Source organism: Lytechinus variegatus, chromosome 3 (genome assembly GCF_018143015.1).
Source record: "Lytechinus variegatus isolate NC3 chromosome 3, Lvar_3.0, whole genome shotgun sequence".
In the NCBI taxonomy this organism is placed as follows: Eukaryota; Metazoa; Echinodermata; class Echinoidea; order Temnopleuroida; family Toxopneustidae; genus Lytechinus; species Lytechinus variegatus.
Genome location: NC_054742.1, coordinates 18,830,126 through 18,847,760, shown reverse-complemented (window position 1 = coordinate 18,847,760; position 17,635 = coordinate 18,830,126). Strand labels below are relative to the sequence as shown.

The 17,635-nt window shown below is 32.6% G+C and overlaps 1 protein-coding gene across 2 annotated transcripts in view; it reads left to right on the top strand.

Moving 5' to 3' along the window:
* LOC121410401 (S-adenosylhomocysteine hydrolase-like protein 1) overlaps positions 1-16,108 on the top strand; it is a 37,113-nt gene extending 21,005 nt beyond the window's left edge. For both annotated transcript variants that reach the window (XM_041602462.1, XM_041602461.1), the window contains exons 5-13: positions 4,146-4,343; positions 4,878-5,054; positions 6,620-6,819; positions 7,243-7,313; positions 8,108-8,202; positions 9,151-9,249; positions 9,726-9,873; positions 10,508-10,628; positions 11,588-16,108. In XM_041602462.1, the coding sequence (XP_041458396.1) occupies positions 4,146-4,343; positions 4,878-5,054; positions 6,620-6,819; positions 7,243-7,313; positions 8,108-8,202; positions 9,151-9,249; positions 9,726-9,873; positions 10,508-10,628; positions 11,588-11,594 (1,116 nt within the window). In that variant the 3' untranslated portion in view covers positions 11,595-16,108. The remainder of the gene's footprint in view (positions 1-4,145; positions 4,344-4,877; positions 5,055-6,619; positions 6,820-7,242; positions 7,314-8,107; positions 8,203-9,150; positions 9,250-9,725; positions 9,874-10,507; positions 10,629-11,587) is intronic.
* The last annotated feature ends 1,527 nt before the right edge of the window (positions 16,109-17,635 follow it).

The window sequence follows — 17,635 nt, the reverse complement described above, 5'->3', positions numbered from 1 at the left end:
GTGTAAGACGGGGGGCCCCAGACTTGTCTATCAGGCAAAATGCCATGCTTACTTTGCTAAAAAGGAACAGGCTAGCATTGATTTGACTTAGTCAAATCTGAGCTGTATGGTCCTGTTGTCACCTTTGTCTGTTTATATGTTATGAAAATTAAGCCCGGAAAAAAATTGTACCCCCAAATCTTAATTTTGTGCTTCAAAAAAGTGACCTCATACACTAACTTGTGTTAATCTTCTTAGGAGATTCAGTCACAGATATCTCAACAATATATGCATGATTTTTATTTAAAAATTTTAATTTCATTGTTGAAAAAAATGCATCTTTTTTGCATAACTTCACTACCAATGAATATTTTAACCCTAACATTAAGTTGTTTGTACTAGCTAGATCTTAGAGTTAAAAGTGAAACGATCAATTTTAAAATAAAAGTTCATTTCAAACATCTCCAATTATATGTATACCATTTTTTAAATAACATTTTGTCCTCTAAAAGGGTTTACATTGACTACTTGTTTCTGAACACTTTCCCAAGCCTTATTTCAAAGAAGAAAAATGCAAGCCTGTTTCATGTGAATCATGGCCTCATGTAATGGTTACAAGGAGAAAAGTTCGAAAGGAAAAAATATCTTAAATCAATCTTTAATAGCTAAACTTCACTCATCACTCTTCATGATTATCACCTACTTACATGTACACCCATATCTCTTTTCAATTTTTGTAATTCATGAATTTTTTTAAAGTGAGAGGTGCTCACTCTAGTGGAAAGATTTGTTGACAGTCATACCAGTAATTTTCTTGAAGAGACCTGTACTTTAGGAAATAGCTTTAGGAAATATATTAATATAGGAGAAAGCTTTAGGAAATATATTAAAGGAGTATTCATTTCAGAGTGAATTCTATTATACACACTACCAGGCACCTGATCAGATACAATTTTATCTCGAAATCTAACAATTTATCCTGTAAAACAAACTTTTATTTCATAATTTCACAACTGTTTTAGGTGTGCATTCTAGTAATGAATTAGAATATTGATCTCAAAACATGCTTTAATAGTCACTCATTACACATTTCTTTCAGATATGTCACATGTTGGTGTTTTTAAAAATTGCTAATAATAGTAAAATGTGTTTGAATTCTTTTAATAATCTTTACCACTTCTGAAATTTATGTTTTAATCATGTAAACTTCATGTAGGTTTCAGCCTTCAATCGGATTATTTAATGTGACTCTCAAATCTCAATCAATGACTAATATTTACTGAGCTGTATGTAGGCCTACATGTATTGTTTGTAAGGAAGGCATGGAAGTAACCACCATTTCCTTCCAGACAGGTGAATTCTTTACTGGTAATTATAGGTTTGCATTGGTCTCATTCTAGTTTTCACATGTACCTGAACATGTAATTTGACGTTAAAATAGTCTGGATGTATACATATAGTGTGTGTTGCAAAGCTTATCTTTTTTTCAAAGAACTGATAAGCGATTTAAAATAGATTACTCTTCGCAATATGTGTATCTTTACTACTATAGGGTATTTTATATATCTAATTAATGATTGTAGGACATTAAAATGTTAACAGATGTTTTTCCAATCTCGTTTTAATGATGTGATTATGTTTTTGCTTCTCAGGAAAAAGGTTGATTTATTGAGAATGATTTACATGTCTTCATTGATCACTGAATATTAGGAGAATCTTGCCAATCAGTATGACATTCATAATTTTCTTGAAGTACATGTAGCTAACCAGAGCTCTGTGCTTTCAAGTCGTAACATTTTTTGATTTAGTGAAAAACCTATGCTGGTGGAATATTTTTGTGTCTTCTGGGGAGCGTTTCATCAACATTTTTGTCCGACAAGTTGTCAGATCTGACATCTTTCCTTGATTTTGATTGGCTGAGAGGCAGTGTTACCATGGTAACTGTCGGATAAAACAGGACTTGTCGGATAAAACGTCCGACAAGTACTTTCATGAAACGCTCCCCTGCTCTAATTTTAAGTTTCATGGTGATTTTTGCCAGTTGCCCATCAGAAATTTAGTTTGTTTTTGTACATTCATACCTGTAGTTAAGATATTTGTTGCAAGGTAAATATTGCATCCTTTTTAGAATAAGACTGTTACATTTACATCGAATCAAGGCAAGTATATGTACGTGAAAAATACTAAGCATGAAAAGATATTAATGTATTTGATATTATTAATAGTAAAGTATACAAATGAACATAATTTTGAACTTCTAGGATTAAGATTGTGAAGTAGTAGATTGATTTTTAAAAAAAATTAGTAGGCCTATACTATTACGACAGTGCGTATCAAAAAAAAGTTTACACTTTGAAAAATCCCTGGGAATTAAAAAATATACATCATGCGGGTAATTTTTTTCATATATAATATTGGGTATGGGTATCATTCATCCGATGAAAGTAAAAGTTTTGACAGAATGTTACACTTAAGTAAGCACGGTCCATTTTTGTAAAGCTCACAGAAATCTGTTCGCGCAGAAATGGTCATTTTCACGTTGTGTCAAGGGGAAAGGGCGAAATCAAACTTACCCTGCGAATTATTTCTCATACATTTCCCTTGCACTTTTAGTCAATTTAAATAAAACGGATACATTCAAGCATTTTGTAACAATTTTGCCACCCAAATTTAAATTTCAACACTTAGTAAGCACAACCTTTACCCTTTTTGTGTCAGCTGGATCAGAGGACATACATGTAACTGAATCTGAAGAAAAGTTTTTATTAGACAACTCCAACTTTTCACTAAGTTTTTATCATTTAAAGGGTGTTTACATTTCATGTTTCATTTAATACTTATATATACTTAATATTTTTCGACAGTTAAATCGTCATTTGCATAAATGGATCTGTACCAATATTAAAATGTGAAAAAAAATCTTCAGGATATTTCAAATATATAATTTGACAGGGTTTATTCTAAGTGTATACTTTTTTTGATACACACTGTATAGTAGTTTTGTTACTATTGGTGTACATCTTGTTTTATGAATTAAATGAACAGAGCAGTTTGACAGGTGCTGAATGGATATAAAAAAGCCTACATTTATTCATATACAGTGTACATGTACGTATACCTACACATGTATTTTCACATGCTCCTGATACCAGATAATTTTAATGCTATTTTTATCATGCATTGAAACCTAATCTAACAACCATACTGTTGAGTTATTATCTCAAGCTCTAAATCTAATAATCCTTAAAATTATAATCATAATCTGGTTAACGAGACGGTAAACATGATTTGTGACTGTAGACTGGATGTGCTTGTAAAGGAAGAGGCTTTTATTAAGATTGGAATTGTTTGATTTTTTGTTATTTCTGTTTTTATTAAATTTCAAATATACATGTATTAAAAAAAACAACATATATGTAGTTGTATGCACATTTCCAGATTTAGAAGAGAATTTTGAAATAGTGTATTGAGGGGTTGTAGAAGCAAACATAGGAGCAATTACGAATAGTGAAACTCCCATTTCAAAAACCTTTTCATATGAATGTGAAGAAAATGTGTTCACAGTATTTGTCATGCGTTTGCCAATATCTATTTGCATGGAAACTTACATTAAAACAAGATTTTCACTATTTTTTGTTTTATCATTGTATGTTTTATATATGTCATGGCAGAAGAACATGGAATGTTAATGTTTAGAACACCAAAGAATAGGAAATTGGCTGTTTAGAAAATTGAAGACGGTGTCTACTCTCTAGTCTATGTTAACCCTTAAGAAAACAATTTGATTTCCACATTTCGTTATTTCCATAGACTCCATCCCAGGATATCTTGTTATTAGTCTTCAACATGTGGAAGTGGAAGTTCTTATAAATCTTAATGTCACAAACAAGCCCCCTTTTAATAATAAAATAGATCTATATATGTTTATAATACAATACATTTTTTTACAGGTATTTTCACTAAAATCATGAATATGTTTTTATAGTTCCTTTATAGGTAAATGTAATTCAGAGTGTAAATAACATGGAAAGAAGAAATAAAACATTACAAAGTCTTGTTTTTTTTACTTTTTGAATTTTATTTCAAATCATACAATCAATGACTATAATATTTCACCATTGGTGTTTATTATTTCCCACTGTTCTTTCATCATTCTTTGCATGTAGGTTTTGATTGAGACACTATCAGCCCTTGGAGCAAGTATCCGTTGGTCTGCTTGTAACATCTATTCCACCCAGAATGAAGTTGCTGCTGCTCTAGCTGAAGCTGGTTTTCCTGTCTTTGCCTGGCGTGGAGAGACAGAGGAAGACTTCTGGTGGTGTATTGAGAAATGCATTCTTGCTGATGCATGGCAACCAAACATGGTAGGTGTGTGGGTTTGAATGTGATGAATATTAGGTCAGATAGTCACTACATCCATCCTTCATCATAGTCAAATACAATTGCTCTGCGGGTATTGTTTTGATGGAAGGTCTTAAAAAATAATATTATAGTAAAATGATGACCTGTGTTATAGGTTTGCATTCTCTTTACTTATTTTGAGTTTGTAATAAAGCTATTAAACGTGGATTGCATTGAATTCATTTAGAGGTCATGTCTTATCCCCCAACTGACTTGGCTTAAACAAAAATCTTAACTCATTCTTTACCACAATGTTTATGAATACATCAATGTTGTAATAAACTGCCATAGTGACGAACACTTAGGGGTATTTAACAAAGCTTTTTTTTAAAGAGTGTTTCTATATTAATATTTGGTAAATATTTTGTGCAATTCATGACTTCTTAAGAAAGAAATGATGAATTTGTATATCTTTAAATTCATTGAATGGAGTCTGGTCAGCATGTCTGCATTTATCTATGTGCAATAGCAGTCTGGTTTGTTCATACTTTGTCTAGATCCTTGATGATGGTGGGGATGCCACTCACCGTATGATAAAGAAGTGTCCAGAGACGTTTACTTTTGTCAAAGGAATTGTGGAGGAATCTGTAACTGGAGTTCACCGTCTCTACCAACTCTCCAAATCAGGAAAGCTGAGCATTCCAGCTATGAATGTCAATGACTCTGTCACGAAGGTATGAAGAATTCATTTTAATACTACAACAGGTATTTCCATTCAGTTCCCAGGCATCTTTTTGAAGCTGGATTTATGAAATGATAAGTGGTGCTTTTGTAAAGTCATATATCATATTTGTAGAGTGCATGCTAATTTTGATGATTTAAATATTCCCACAAATAGGTTCTTCCACAAGTACTGTGGATAGACAACCAATTTACATTGTTTTTATGTTTATTTTCACAAGAAATCTGTGCATAGTGTCTCTTTCAAGAGGTCTTAAATAACTGTGCTCTCTGACCATATAGAACATTTTGATAAGTCACAGAAGTGCTTTGATGGATTGAGGCCCAAACTCATTTTCCTCTTAAACTTGACAATTTTTAATAATGATATGACAGTAATTGAAGATGGAGAAGTAGAATCTCCAGGGGTGGCTTATTCATTCTGACTCAAAATATTGTTATCAGAAAGTGCACTAAAAAGCTTTTTTTAAGAGTTTGTTATGCCAAAGTTGTGTCAACTTACATGTTAATGAAACATTTCCCTTTTATTTATGTTGGCCGATAAAGTAACATATCTTTAAAAAAATATTTTCACAAATCATTCTTATTTGCAAATCATAAGAAATATATAACAATTTATTTTTCAATCCTGCTCTAATCATGATGCATAATCAGTATTCTAATATGTAAATTGGAAGAAAAGGTATGTTTTTTGTTTTTTCATTTGAAGAGGAAGGAGAGAGATGTAAAAATTGAAAAAGTGGTAGCATGGATGGCATTATATATTGATATATTATATTGATATTATATACGGGTAGAGGTTTGGAGTAAGGAAGAATTTTGGAAGGAAACAGGTCTTATGGGAGGTACTAGAATGAAAGGAAGATGTCAATATGGGAGGGAATCAATCATATATGAGGGGGTGTTTGAGGTTGTGATGAAAAGAAATCTCTGAGGTGGAAAGGGCACTCGTAATATTGTGATGAATCACTTCCCTTTTGCAAGCCACTTACATCCCATGGGTATTGAGTAACCATCAACTTTTCACTTCACATTTCAATGTCTGTTTTAAAGTGAAGAAAATAGAGCAAGGTTTAAGGTGTCTATCAGCGAGATTTTTAAAAACTTTGTTGAATACTTTCTCCCTGGTAATGCCTCTAATTCAAAAGAGTTGAGCAAATTATAAACTTATACATTCATGTTGTGATGATATAGAAATATATTAAAATGATGTGATACATTCAGACACATTTTTAGTTTAGAAATTGACCCATTTCTAATTCATCTCATTAAGACTTTTGAATAAATTGTGTCAGACATAGATTCTTCGACACACAATTTTTTTTCTTTTTACTGACGACACATTTAAAAAAATCTGTATGATATTTCTTTGCAAGCATTTTATTGCAGTTGTTATGTAGGATTTTGAGGATAAATTTGGTCAAAATTGAAGAAGAATTTTATTTAAAGTCTGTCCCTTCATGAGATGGACTACCATATGGATTGATTCATTCATAACTATTTCAGGAATAGTCCTATAGCTTAATGAATAGTGTTCGATGTTTTTCTATATTTGCAGGTTAAATTTGACAATCTTTACTGCTGTCGTGAATCTATCTTAGATGCATTGAAGAGGACTACTGACACCATGTTTGGTGGTAAACAGGTAGTGGTTTGTGGTTATGGAGAGGTTGGCAAAGGATGTTGTGCTGCTCTAAAGGGTCTAGGATCTATTGTCAGTGTGACTGAGGTTGACCCCATCTGTGCGTTGCAGGCTGCGTAAGTTCACTCCGCCCAATCAAATCTACTTTTTTTCATCTCATACTCACCATTTAAAGCAGAGTTTGTGTAATAAGAAGTGAAAACTTTGAAGAGTATTCTGAGAAATATATAGTTTCGGCTGTGCATAAATTTGAATTTAATCTTCAAGGTTTACATCTTAGCTTGAAAATATTAATGGTTTAAGTAGGTTTTTCATTGAGTAATCTGTGTCTGTTATGGGTTTACGTCAATCCATTAGCATCAAATGTTAGATTTTGACAAAATGATAATACTGATATTTTTATTATTCTACTTCATTCTCATCTGTCTGTAACATTTTTTTTATTCTGTTGTTGAGAAATGTGTTAATGTTGAAAGTTAGAGGTAAACTTTAGCATCACATATTTTGATATTCTTATATATTTTTTTTATATCTTTTAGTATGGATGGCTTCAGAGTTGTGAGATTAGAGGAAGTCCTAAAAAATGTTGATATTCTTATTTCATGTACAGGTAAGCATCGGAAGTAAATTTTATTGACCATTAACCCAAAACCTGAAATCAGTTCTGCCTGAGTGATTTCATTTAGAACTTGATTAAGTCAAATATGCCTTTAGTTGGTATCTTGGAGTTCTAAGTTTTTCTATTGTGTTTTTCTAATTTTTCTAGGTAACTCAAATACTTGGAGGTATTTACCCTTTAAGTGACATTTTTGAAAATTTCCCTCTGTCTTGCTTCAACTACATAACTGAAGCAAAATATAGATGTCACTTTTTCCACATTGGTGATGATATCTTAACCAAACTCTCAACATAAGGTTGAGTTTTTGAGTTTTCAGTAGGACATTTTTTTTTATTACTGCACAAATTTTGAAAAAATATAAGGTGAACGAAAAATTTCCTCAACCATTAGAAGGGATACTACTAGTAGGGAGACCTACTCATCAACCACTTCATGACACTGTCTCATTTTTCAGATCTTGATGAAAATTGTGCAAAACAGACATCTACCAAATTTCATAGCAATCCATAAATTGGTTTTTAAATAATACTCAAATGAATTTGGAATGAAATTCAGCTAAATGCTCCCAATAGACTCAAGATTTCTGCTTCATTGAACTCTGCTGTTTGGATGATTTATTATGCTAGAGCAATCCTTGATATCTAATATATTATAATAGGATAGATTTGAAATTATCAGACATGCATAATTGCCTGTAAAATTACTGTGCTTGAAATGCCATTTTGTTGGGACTTGGGAGTGGACTCAGAAGAAACTTGTTTGAGTAGAAAATTTTCTTCTTTTAGGTAACAAGAATGTTATTCAGAGACATCACCTTGACAGACTAAAGACTGGTTGTATTGTTTGCAACATGGGACACTCTAATACAGAGATTGATGTGGTATGTAACATTTTAAAAGTATATTGATTGATTGATTTAGACTTGTTTGAGGACTTGAGCTAGTAATATAATAAAGACTTATTCTTGTGGTCGATCACCGATAACATCATTAATGTCTTGAGGTTCAGAATCTTAAATGAGAGATCCAGTAAATGAAAGAAGAAAACACAGATTAGTTACCTAGTTCTGTATCTTTTCCAACATTATCATACTTGTCATTAAGATTGTAAACAATGGAGTGTTGTACAAGCACTGTACGACAATGAAGCCTAATGCTGTGATCAGTGTCTATAAAGACCATATTTCTTGCTCCCTTGAATAAGGAAGGATTTATGATGTGAGTGTTCACTAGATGAAACCTATTCATACAGCGTTACAGACAACAGGTTTGGTGTTAGAGCTGGGATGTCTTGACCTTTCATAGGATATTAATAACAATTTCATGACACCAGACTCTATGAAAAGCAATGGAAAGTCCTGTCACATATTTAAGATTCATCTAATTACTTTGTACCATCATTTAGTTTATACCATCAAATCCACCTATTTGTCATAAAAATTGGTTGTGCTCTATGTAATCGACAACATCTGTTAATGGATAAACAAACTATAGATAGTAAATTCCTCATGAAAAATTATGCCAAACCCTTTTTAAATGGTCTTTTTACACAGTTAACCATGATGAGAGATCGTCTTATAGCTGTTAATCTTTATTTTTATTGTTTCCTTACAAGTTTGTATGTTTATACATAAAACCTACTAGCCTGAATTCACAGAGATGTTTTCAATTGCACTGGACATGTGGACCTTTCTCAGTGAAATTAGTGTAATTATGTAGGCTACACAACATCTTGCATATTGTGTTCCATGGTACATTGAAATCACCTGTGTTAATTCAGCTCACTATAGAGTCTTTATATTTCATAATATTTGTTTTTAAAATATCAGGAGAGTCTACGTACACCTGATCTAGTTTGGGAGAGAGTTCGTCAGCAGGTAGATCATATTATCTGGCCTGATGGTAAAAGAATCCTCCTTCTTGCTGAGGTAAGTGTTTCAAAGAAAAATATTTTTCAATTGAAGAAGATGAGGATATATTTTGCTTGGACAGAGATGGAAAGGATTATAGTAACTTTACACATCTTTTTCTTGTGTTTACTCATTCAATATTAAAAAAATCAATATACATGTATGTGTAGTGTAGCCATCCTTATGAACATTATATTTGACACTATTAAAACAATTTTTAAGCATTTATTGGTGAAAGATAAGCAAGGGGAGGGGTAGAAGAATACAAAATATACTCTCATGGAATTCTAGTTGAGTTTGAATTTTTCTATCATATTTTTATAGTTTGTTTGTGTTGCATAGACCTTTGTATTATACATTTACTGAAAAAGGCCAACACTCAAACATATTTTTTTACTATATTTTCTTTCAAATGAGATTGTATCCCCCTCCGTCAATCCATATTGATTTGAAATATTAATCATTTGATGAAATCCTGTGTTCCTTTATCAAAGGGTCGTCTTGTGAACCTGAGCTGCTCTACTGTACCATCATTTGTGGTATCCATCACTGCCTGTACACAAGCTCTCGCTCTTATTGAACTATTCAATGCTCCACAGGGCAGGTACAAACAGGATGTATATCTACTCCCTAAGAAACTGGGTGAGTCTACTAATAGGCACCTTGAGTCAAGAAGTCAAGAGCCATGTTTTTCCCTGCAGGAATACCACAAGTAGCTTTTCATTACAAATCATCAGAGTCACAATAGATAGTACAATCGGGACTGCAGGAAACCTTGCAATGAAAATACACATAGCATTCTTATAGCAGGCTTCATGGTAAAAGATATGGCACAGACTTCTGATAAGATGCTTATCAGATCACATTTTGTTTTCTAAGTTTCTTAACAGGTATTCTTTTTTATGTTCTCTATAACATATATCCCTAACCACTGTCTATTATTTGCATGTCATAAATTATAAAGATGAATGACTTGGTGAATAATAAAAACTTGATGAAAAAAAAAACAGTATCCATAGTTGCTTGATTTAGTGACTATTAGAGGTTTTCATCCTCTTATTGAAAAAAATCAATATAGTTATAATCATGTTTGATATGGCTATGGTAAATGTACATTAATAAAAATAAATATGAGGTAATAGCATATATGATTTAATGAAAATTAAAATACAACAGGACAAAGAATAAAAAGGAATTTAAAAAGGAATTGTAAACTGTAAGGGAAAAATTTGACAGAACAATAATGTGTGCAATAATTGTATGATTCAATATTTAGATGAATATGTAGCAACCCTTCATCTGCCATCGTTTGATGCTCATCTAACTGAGTTAAGTGATGAACAAGCTGCCTACTTGGGATTAAACAAGACTGGTCCATTCAAACCTAATTACTATAGGTATGTAATGCTGTGTGGCAATTCAGTATGTTCTCTGTCCTTATCTTTGGCTCCAAATAGACAATATTTAACCCTAAAACTGACATTTTTTGCGACCATTCTGCGCCACTTGCTGACTTTTTACTTTGAAGTCTCGTGCATCTTTTGAGACCAAATTTATGATGCCCGGGTATGCGGATGAAAATTTACGCAACGTGTCAGACTCAAATCAAAATTGCTACGAAATGGGATTTTGTGTACAAAGTCAAAGTAAATTGAGGTTTCTCATCTTATAAAGATATGATTATTTTTACTTTCATCAAATGAAATTAATTGATTTTAACATAAGTATGATTTGTGCATAAATTAGCAGAATTATTTTTATATTCAAATTTTTTATTAATGCGAAATAATTAACCATGCAGCCTTGTAGATCACTTCCCACTTTATTATCATGCCAATGATTGAAATGTTGTATTCTGGGAACAATTTTAGTGATTTATTTCTTGAGCTGATGCTATTCAAATTGGATGTAGGAGGTTGACTTTAAAAGGCCTATATTCTGAGTCCTAGATGTGAACTGCGCAACTACTCAAATCAAGTTTTCTGTCATACTATCTTTAAATTTCAATATTCATTATGAGTATCTTTTGGTGATATCTTTCTGATGCTGAAAGCCAATTGCGTTTCAACCATTTTAAAGATTAAAAAAAAAGACAATATGAATTAGTAGAGATTGACGAATGATGTGGAATACCATATCAATTCCACTTTGAATGGGGTTAATTATAATCAAACATAATTATACAATATGAAGTATATTCTCTTGTATCTATTCATGTCAAGGATTCCTTGTTATATTCTTTGATTTAAGATTTTGATGCACAAGTAATTAAAAGATTTTATCCTATAATTTGTTACCAATTCTGCTGGAAAAAATGAAATTTGACTTTGTTTTTACTTTATTTCCATGTTTACAGGTATTAATTGGCTTGTGTATTGATCTGACTGTAAGTCCAGAGGCTCTCTTACTGTTCCATTCTATAGCACTGTAACCCACAACTGACAAGTATTATTCATCATAATGGAGTATAGTTTGATAGAACGAAGTGGTATTTTCCTATCCCTGAAAGTGTAATTCAGAGAGCCATAGAAAATATATATGACTTTTGTGAATTTTGTAAATGATATGATATTGTATCCAATATTTGCTATGGTAAGAAGAATATACCAACATGTTATAATGAAAAAGTATTTGTTGATATTTGTGAGAATGAGAATCAAGAAATAGTTGAATGATTACAAGGGTTTTTGGTCTTTCTCATACCTATATATATGGCAATAGAATGGTATATGCTGTATTCATTAACAGTTCCTATTTCTCTGCTAGAAGCATAGGTTAATCTAAATGGGGCTTGGTAAAACACACAAGAAAGAAACATGCAAAACAGTTGTGGCACTTCTTTATGGAAATAAATGACAAATGTATGTAATGAACAGCTCATATTCTTTATTGATCCCTGATTCACAAGATTCTAAGATATCTTGTGTATCATACTTCATATCATTAAAAAAGAAGAAACAAAAGTGTTATTTCATGGTGTGAACAAGCCTTTAGAATTGCAGGGAATTAAAGAGTTGCCATATATCTACCACCCAGTCCCAGTTTATGTCCAGATATGTGTGTGAAGTGTAGGTGGCATTATACAAATATGTATTATTGATTATGAACTCTGAAGCAATACATTGTAGAAAAAAAAGTTATATGAATTTGAATGTCTGTCATTAAATGATTTGTATGACAAGGAAGAATCAACTAGAGATGTAGATTTATTGTTTGATAAATTCAGAGAATTTATTAATAAAATCATGTATTGATTGAAGCATGTACATAGCTGTTCTCTAAACATGAAAAGAATAGTACCTTGTAAGTGTCCTGTAAAGTCAGACATTGCATTTCAATTAGAAACATTGGTTTAGCATGTTGGTTATTTCTGTGCAGGGTGTGTACACTTCTCATTGTAATATTATACAGGGTTGATATATTTGGTGTATTAAATGTCACCTGTATGCTTAAATTGAACTCAGCTAATGGCTGAATTGTTTTTCTTTTCTTTATTTAAAAAAAAAATAAATTAAATTACCTGTGCATGGTATGATGAAGAAAAGTGTAAAATGTTTAGTTCATTTGATGATCTTTTCCTTTTTTTCTTAAAAGAAATATATGTATGTATTGTCATTCTTTTACTTTAATTCAGTTAATACTGTAGTCCATTATCTTTCCACTTTACAAGTATATCATGGCGATTTTCATGCTTTCTGCCCCTAAGGGTATCAGAGGCGTTATTTTTAAAAACTTTTAACAAATATAATACCAACGTAGTGAAGGTTTAACAATGCTGAAATAAGATATCACCTTAAACAATCATTACTTTGATGAAATAAAATCAATTTATAGATTCTAATTGTGAAACAATCATAGGGTATACAAATAATATTGTTACCCAACAGCAATAGAGAGAACCAGAAGCTTCGATGAAATGAATGCTTACAATAAAAATTTGATTAGTATGTTTACAGTATTCTCCTCAGACAGTGCTACGTAAATAAATGTGTGTAAAATACACACTGTAAAAGTAAAATGTTTGGCAAGTGATTATCACATGGTTTGAGACATAAGGCGATTCTGGTTAATTACTCTTGTCATAAGGAATGTAAAGGATATTATGCTCTTTGAATCAAATCCACATATTTCTGATGTAAATTTTTCAGATTTGCAATTCATTTTGAATTTTTCTGGGTACTCTTCCCAATGTTTACTACATGTGAATGATGCTTGGTGTCTCATCATGATACTGCAGTTAGTCTTCTTTCTTTTTCCTGAATGTTTAAAGAGGATTATAACATGTTGGAATTATTTTCTTCTGCACATTATTACCTTGATTGAAGCTCTTGTACAGTTGATTGTATCTTCATATTACAGAGCCCAGATATTATGTACAGCACACAATATCACCTTTGATATTGCACATGTTATATTGATAGCTACCAGTATATGAGATATACAGTGTATATATTATCTATGTGCCACATCAGGGGGCTCTGGAACTAAATCTTGGTCTTAAAATGGGGGTCTCTGGAACAGTTCGAGTCAACGATTGCTAAAAACAGGATGCTCTGGAACTGACCCATCAAAATCGTATGAATCTGCGCCGATTTGAGGGTCTCTGGAATGCGTAAAAATAGGAATTTCTATAATTTTCTAAATTGGTGATTCTCTGGAACGGAAATTTAGGCTAAACATGGGGGTCTCGACTGCGGAACATACCTATTGTGCATTTATACTAAGTAGCCCCCCCCCCCCTGGGGACTTGATGTTGCTCTAGTATCCTTAGAGATTTGAATATAATAATTTTCGGGTATCATATGGTAAAGAGCAAAGTGACTTCATGGAATTACTCCTGGTTTTACCTGGGGGCTGTTTCATATGGTTATTCGTAAGTTGAGAACTACTGGTGAATCTTTCTTACGTGCTAAACCATGGCCAATGAACATATTGGTGTATACCATTTACCACCAAAAAGGATCACCTATTGTTATTAAAGTTACTCTTATGAACAGCTTTATGAAATACCCACCAGGAATGATTGAGGGGTCAAATATTTTACTTAAAGAGATTTTAAATGGAAATTATTAGATATACTTTTTTTTCCTAATTGGTGATCAAAAAAATTATAATAATGAGATGCATTTCCAAGTATTGACAAATTATGCAGATGTATGAATTTAGATCAGATCAGATGATGAAATGACTTGATACTTATTCGCTTAATTTCATTTCCAGCTCTGCTAAATACTATGTTTATTTCACTGATTCAATTTGATCTTGTTCTACCTCCTTGATTTTATGAGCATTGTCACATAAAAGTTACTATTATGGTAACTAAATTCACTATTCAATTGTAGCTACCATGGCTACAATGATCAGCATTCATTATGTAAATCAAGGATTACATGGAAGTGAACATTACTGGCAAACATTTTTATGCAATGATCCCTAGCCATAGTGATGATGATGCACCACAGCATTTGTATAGCGCCATATATCTGTCAAAGACATTCAAAGGCACATTGGAGGAGCCAGCCAATCTGGGTCGCCTTGAAGGGCGCGCACACAGAATTGTGACTCGTAGGTCACTCCTCCCATAGTGATACTATAAGGAAACTTTCATGGAATAGGGGCCATATTTATGATTTTTTTTCCAAACTTTGTGTAGAGTGGGCATCTTCCATTACATTTTTCATCTTTCTTGCCGTTATTATAATAATTAAGATTCTATTTCTGTCAGCTCAAAGCTGGAATAATGCCCGTTCACGTTGGCAGCACTGTAATTTGAAGACATGGTATTTGATACTTTTTATTTCTTGCCCGAAACACATGGTTACAGGTACTCAATCTTTTTTATTTGTTTCTTCTATTGGTCCATAATTATGAATTAGTAATTGGGGAATCGGGTTGGTCACATTCCAATTTTCTAGAGACAATAAATTTTTGTCATGCATTTCTTGATATATTTAGAAGAGTTAGACTTGACGGTTCTTTTTTGCATGATCCATGCCATCAACAGTCAAGTGTGAATGATTTCCATTTATTTCCAAAGAACATTTACTTCCAAAGATTATTTTTATATGACATTGCTTTGCAGGGACTTGGTTGGGATGCAGTGATGTAATTCAATAAGCTGAGAACACTGAATCTCCAAGATGATTCACAACCTGAGTGATCGCTATATTTTAAGATGAAACAAATATTAATTATATCTAGTATTCAAATTTTCTTCATTACGTTTGAGTTTCGCATATCAAATATACAGATTTGAAAAGAACCTCTGATTTTTCAATTTTTCATGTTTAGTACATTTTCTGTGACTACTTAAAGAGATATCATCATTTTATGAGTATAAGTTCAAGAGAACACAAAATATTATTGGCTTTTCATGCAGGTATTTTGTTTAAAGCACAAATTTTACAGTTTGGTTCTAACTTATATATGATTCAAATACTGTTGTCGAGCAGAAACTGTCAAAATTATGATGGATTATGAAATTAAACATTCATTTTCCCTTTAAAAGGAAAATACATTTACCGGTAGACAAATTCTATACATATATTGATTCTAGTCACCTGGACAAATGGAGTACATTTTTTGTGGCCATTTTTTTCCATCTTCATTTTGAACTCCTCGATATGAGGAAAATGCATATTAAAGATGTTCATGAATTCTAATGGATTTCCTCAATAATTAGTAGATTTGGATTACTTCATAACAATATTTTGATTGTGACTGCTTATGAAGTTATAAATGATAATATGTAGAGTTATTGATATCATACATACTTAAATGAGAGAATGCATGTAGCATTGCCAGCTAATGGATTTGAGATTGTATGATTGCTTGAAATAGCTTATAAATGCTGAAAATAAACTGAATGAAAAAAAGACTGTTGTTTGATGTGTCCTTATTTAAGAATTAGTTTTTGTCTCACCTGCATAGCAGAGTGAGACTATTGGCGCCGCTTTTCCGACGGCGGCGGCGGCGTCAACATCAAATCTTAACCTGAGGTTAAGTTTTTGAAATGACATAACTTAGAAAGTATATGGACCTAGTTCATGAAACTTGGCCATAAGGTTAATCAAGTATCACCAAACATCCTGCATGAGTTTCATGCCACATGACCAAGGTCAAAGGTCATGTAGGGTCAATGAACTTAGACCATGTTGGGGGAATCAACATCAAAATCTTAACCTGAGGTTAAGTTTTTGAAATGTCATAACTTAGAAAATATATGGACCTAGTTTACGAAACTTGGACATAAGGTTAATCAAGTATCACCAAACATCCTGCATGAGTTTCACGTCACATGACCAAGGTCAAAGGTCATTTAGGGTCAATGAACTTTGGCCGATTTGGGGGTATCTGTTGAATTACAATCAAAACTTTTAAAGTTTTTGAATCTGATTCATGAAACTTGGACATAATAGTAATCAAGTATCACTGAACATCCTGTGCAAGTTTCAGGTCACATGATCAAGGTCAAAGGTCATTTAGGGTCAATGAACTTTGGCCGAATTGGGGGGTATTTGTTGAATTACCATCATAACTTTAAAAGTATGTTGGTCTAGTTCATAAAACTTGGACATAAGAGTAATCAAATATCACTGAACATCCTGTGCGCATTTTAGGTCACATGACCAAGGTCAAAGGTCAATGAACTTTGGCCATAATGGGGGTATCTGTTGAATTACCATCATAACTTCGCAAGTTTATTGATCTGACTTTTGAAACTTGGACATAAGAGTAATCAAGTATCACTGAATATCCTCTGCAAGTTTCAGGTCACATGTTCAAGGTCAAAGGTCATGTGAAGTCAATGAACTTTGGCAACATTGGGGATATTTGTTGAATTACCATCCTATCTCTGTAAAGTGTATTGGTCTAGTTCATAAAACGTGGAAATAAGAGTAACCAAGTATCACTGAACATCTTGTGCGAGTTATAGTAGTTTTCAAAGTCAGCACTGCTGCTATGTTGAATCGCGTGATGCAGGTGAGACGGCCAGAGGCATTCCACTTGTTAAAGGTTCAAACTAAACGTTGTGCTTCGACTTTATTAGCTTGTAATGCGCACACTTTCTGGTGCATTGTTGCTATTATAGTCAGTTTCACATCCTTTCCTTGAATGAGCATCAAGTGTGATTCTGTCTCATCATGGCCAGGTAGTTTTTGTCTCACCTGCATAGCAGAGTGAGACTATAGGCGCCGCTTTTCCGACGGCGGCGGTGGCGTCAACATCAAATCTTAACCTGAGGTTAAGTTTTTGAAATGTCATAACTTAAAAAGTATATGGACCTAGTTCATGAAACTTGCCCATAAGGTTAATCAAGTATTACTGAACATCCTATTAGAATTTCATGTCACATGACCAAGGTCAAAGGTCATTTAGGGTCAATGAACTTAGACCATGTTGG